At 37.6% G+C, this 4,397-nt stretch overlaps 1 protein-coding gene across 1 annotated transcript; it reads left to right on the forward strand.

Annotated features, from left to right (window-relative positions):
* Window positions 1–115: 115 nt before the first annotated feature.
* LOC116015502 (E3 ubiquitin-protein ligase MBR1-like) lies at window positions 116–4,117 on the forward strand. Its single transcript, XM_031255591.1, has 5 exons — window positions 116–697; window positions 1,262–1,426; window positions 1,548–1,646; window positions 2,554–2,712; window positions 3,704–4,117. The coding sequence occupies exons 1-5, from the start codon at window positions 299–301 to the stop codon at window positions 3,836–3,838; spliced, it is 957 nt and encodes a 318-aa protein (XP_031111451.1). The 5' UTR covers window positions 116–298; the 3' UTR covers window positions 3,839–4,117.
* The last annotated feature ends 280 nt before the right edge of the window (window positions 4,118–4,397 follow it).

The raw sequence follows: 4,397 nt of genomic DNA on the forward strand, positions 1-4,397 counted from the left end.
GAGAGAGAGAGAGAGAGAGAGAGAGAGAGAGAGAGAGAGAGAGAGAGAGAGAGACCACTACTAAAAAGACAAGGTAGCTAAGATTGTTTTGTCATTTTGGCATCCCTCCAAAAGAAACACCAGTACTACAAAACACTGCTTTAATAATAACAAAAAAACAGTGATGATTCAAAATTTCCCTTGTATCAAGGCCCCCTTTGAAACACTGTTTTCACCTTTGATCTCATTCTTCTTTATTGGATTCCTAGACCTGCAGCCTAATCAATCAACCTCTTTCTAAAAATCCCATTTTTCTCACATGCAATCTTCAAGTCTTGGCAGCATCAGAAATGGTTCAGTTGAGCCCCAGAGTTCACTCAAATTCAGGGCTAAAAACAAGAGTCCCTTTATGATGAGGGCCCTTGGAGGGCTTGGGTGCAAGGGGCACTCATCGTCGGCAGCGTCGGCTCCGGCGGTGATCCGGTCGGCGGCGGAGTGGGACCCTGCTAACCAAGGGAGGAGGGATAAAAAGAATAATAATAGGAAGAAGAAGAAGAAGAAAACATCATCGGCGGCATTGGGTAATGGTATTAGGAATCCTGCTGCCAATGTAGTTGTAGATGTTCCTGATGTCTGCTGTGCCCCTCCTGGGATTGGTTCTGTTTCCGATGTTCTTCCTAGACCAAGAAACAACACTCAGAGACCAAATCACAGACAGGTATTTATTTATGCAATGTCATCTTAAATCACTTTATAATGAAATATAATCATACCCTTTAATTTCTTGGATAAAAAAATTGATTGGTTATTTTTGGGCGGATGCCCGTGAAGGACCAAGTCTAGGGATTGGTGGCTAGGTGATTGTTGGTTGGAGGCCCTTGAAGGGTCAAGTCTAGTGATTAGTGGCTAGGGGATTGTTGGTCGGATGCCCTTGAAGGGTCAAGTCCAGCTATTAGTGGCTAGGAATTGTTGGGCGGAGGTCCTTGAAGGATATGTCCAACAATTGGTAGCTAGGGATCGTTGGAGGATGTCCTTGAAAGATCAAGTCTAGCAATTGGTGGCTAAGAATTGTTGGGCGTAGGCCAGTGAAAGGCCAAATCAAAAAATTGGTGGCTACAGAATTGTTGGGCAGGGTCAGGTAAATAATCAAGTGTAGCACCCATGTCTCTAACAAATGTGACGGTATATATAATAAAATAAAGTTGAAATTAAAGCTATAGTTTTTAGTGTAGTGATAAGCGCTTGATCTAACCGTTATCTAATCTGTTGAATATGTTGTTAGCATTCTCGTTTACATCGAAGAGCTGCAACCCAAGAAGAAAGTCAAGAAACCTCTGCACTGAACTTGTCACCATCTTCTGATGCAATTAGCAACAGAAACCAGACATTTAGTACTAGGAATTATCCAGTGTTTCATCATCATTCTCCTGGAGGAGGAATATCTGAGGTTAGCCGCCCTTTGAATTTTCTTGGTTTAGCTAGATTGTTATAAATCCTCAGAACTAAGTTTCCCAGATCTCTATTGGAACTGTTAATGTGGGTGAATATGTTGATATGAACATGTACAGATTGTGATACTAAGACAGAACATCCTGTATGCAAGAAATGTTGACAGATATGATCAGTATGGAGATTGGAGACTTGATGTGGATCATATGGGCTATGAGGTTCTACATCCAACTCCATTTTCTTTTTCAGTAGTTAATTTTGCCCCGCACACAAATTTTCATTTTCAATTTGCATAACAATACAATTGAAGTCTTTCTAGGGATATATATGCTTTGTAGTCATTTAATTATGCAACTCTAGTGTGACATGACCAAAGTTCGGTTCCGATTTTGATTCTGAACTATCAGTTCACGGTTTGAGAAAATAATAAACCAGAATTGGAACCTTTTAGAAATGTTTCACTTTCGGAATTGCCGGTTTCTATTTGAACTGCTAGTTCGAACCTCTTTCTTTCTTTTTTATTTTTTTTACAAGACTTTTTTTTTTTTTTTAATTCAAAACCGGAACCGACCGGTTTTGAACCACAGCCTTTTGGGTTCTGGTTCAGTTTTTACCGTGTCCGATTTGATTCGATCCGAATTATAGTCATCCCTACTCTAGTCATTTTAATCTTTATTTTTTTAGCGATAGCAAAATGCACTCCTATCTTTACAAATAACATTGTTTTTTGCTAGTAAAAATTCACAAGTTCGTTACTTGAGGGATTAAAATTACAAAACCATTGAAAAACATAGAAGTACAATGACATTAATTTTAATCAAAAAGGGTATGTTTTTTTTTTCCTTTTTGAGTACTCTAATTTGTTGTTGTAACTTAAAAATAAAATTTCAACCCAGTGGGGTAGCTCAAGTGGCAAGTGAGCTCTCTTTGTGCGGAGGAATTTCGGGAGAACCTGGGTCCAATTCCCACAAGTGATGATTCCCCCTGGGCCAGCTCCCGTACCTCCCGGAGCGAATAACTTAAAAATAAAATTTTAATATTTTTCATTCAAGTATATTTAAAGACTATACAATGATTATGCTAATGTTTATTTTTCACTTTTTTTTTTGGTCATTTGGTATATAGGAACTGCTTGAATTGGGTGATAGGATTGGTTATGTGGGCACAGGTCTGGGAGAAGAGAGGATACTTCAATTCCTAAAGAAAGTTAAACACTCAAATCCTGAGGCCATTCCATTGCTTAATTCCAACTATGACAAAGACTGGAAGTGCAGCATTTGTCAAGTGAGTTACATATAAGTTAATATTTGGTTTATTTTTGTTGAGCAGGGCCGGTAACGGGATCATGTCTAAGTACCCGGTAACAGGGGGATTGTTGGGCGGAGGTTGTAAAGCCCCTAAGGGCCAAGTCCAGCACCCAGCCAGTCTCAAACAATGTGATGGCGGTAGTACTGTCAAAGCAGGCTGAAGCCCGCGGACTGGCCCGCACATGCCTCACAATGGGGGGTTAAGGTTATAGAAAAATAGGCCTGCAAAAATGCAGGCCTAACGGGCCTGGCCTGCTAAGGAAATAAGTTGCACCTTTGCTACTAGCTATAGCTTTTGACGTAGGTGGTAAACACTCGATTCTAAATATTTTCTTCTTTCATATTTCACAAATCTATATATATCCTCTTGCATCCTAATCTCTACTTGCAAATGTACAATAAAATACTCATGTTAAAAATATCAATTTAAGCTCTGATTCATACCAAATCCGGCACTATATGATGTAATCCATAAAAGTTTCCAAAGATTTAATATGGAGCACATCATTTTTTTACTTTTTTTTTTTTGTTTCAAAAAAAATATGATATACTCCATATTAAATCTTTGGAAACTTTTATGGTGCCAAGTGCATATGGTACAAATCAAATATAGCATATATGATAATACCAAATAATATTTGTGATGATCTCTAAAAGTATCCGCGCTACATTCATATATAAATAGAATCTTAGAAATGACCACAGTTTAATTTGAACTGTTTCTTAAATCTACATCCATTTTTGTAAGAAAAAAGTAAAAGATTTTAATATGCAAGCATTGTAACATTGAATATAAGAGTTTACCTCCAAATTAAAAGGGGTGGTCGAGTGGCTAAAGTATAACTTGTGCTTAAAGATCATGAATTCTATTCGATCTAATCGAGCCCGTCACATAAGGTCTGAAAGAGATTATGCTTTCAAAATGTTATGGTAGTGAAGGCAGTGTATATATATATATTGTAATGCAGGAGGGATACAAAAGAGGTGATGAAGTGGGAAGGTTGGAGTGTGGGCACTACTACCACATACACTGCATCAAGCAATGGCTTCTCAACAAGAATGTATGCCCTCTTTGCAACAACTCTGTTGTAGATGACAACTGACACTCCCACACTTTTTGCTTTTTTGCCTTATTCTTCATCTTATTTCTCCTTAAATCTTTTCATTTTCCAATTCTGCTATTCAATTTCCATTTTCTTCCACACAACACTGGAGTTGCATTGGGTGATTTTACTCCTAGTCCTGGGTGTGGATGTGATGTGAGTGTTTGACTAGTGAAAAGCATATAATTATGATTGTATTAAAAGTTAAAATGTTTTGTTTCACGTTGAAAGTTGAAAGTTGTATTTAGTGGTGATGGAAATTAAGAGTATTATTCTTAAGGAATGGCTTTAAGGGAGTTTAAGTAATGAGAGGTTAAACACGGGTTCATACAGTGTTTGAAAGCTAACCTAGAGAGATTGGATTGTTGCATATTCAAGAAATCAATAACGAGAGCAAGTAAGGGAATTAAAAGATAATAAATGAAATAGAGACTTGAACCAAACATCGTTGAATAAAATCCCGTTTATGTCTAAAGTTTAAGTTATGCAAGTATAGATGATAAACTTGGGGAAATGGTTTAAGTGCCAATGTCACTCTCGTGATCACTTGGACTATCAA

This window comes from Ipomoea triloba, chromosome 4 (genome assembly GCF_003576645.1).
Source record: "Ipomoea triloba cultivar NCNSP0323 chromosome 4, ASM357664v1".
Lineage (NCBI taxonomy): Eukaryota > Viridiplantae > Streptophyta > Magnoliopsida > Solanales > Convolvulaceae > Ipomoea > Ipomoea triloba.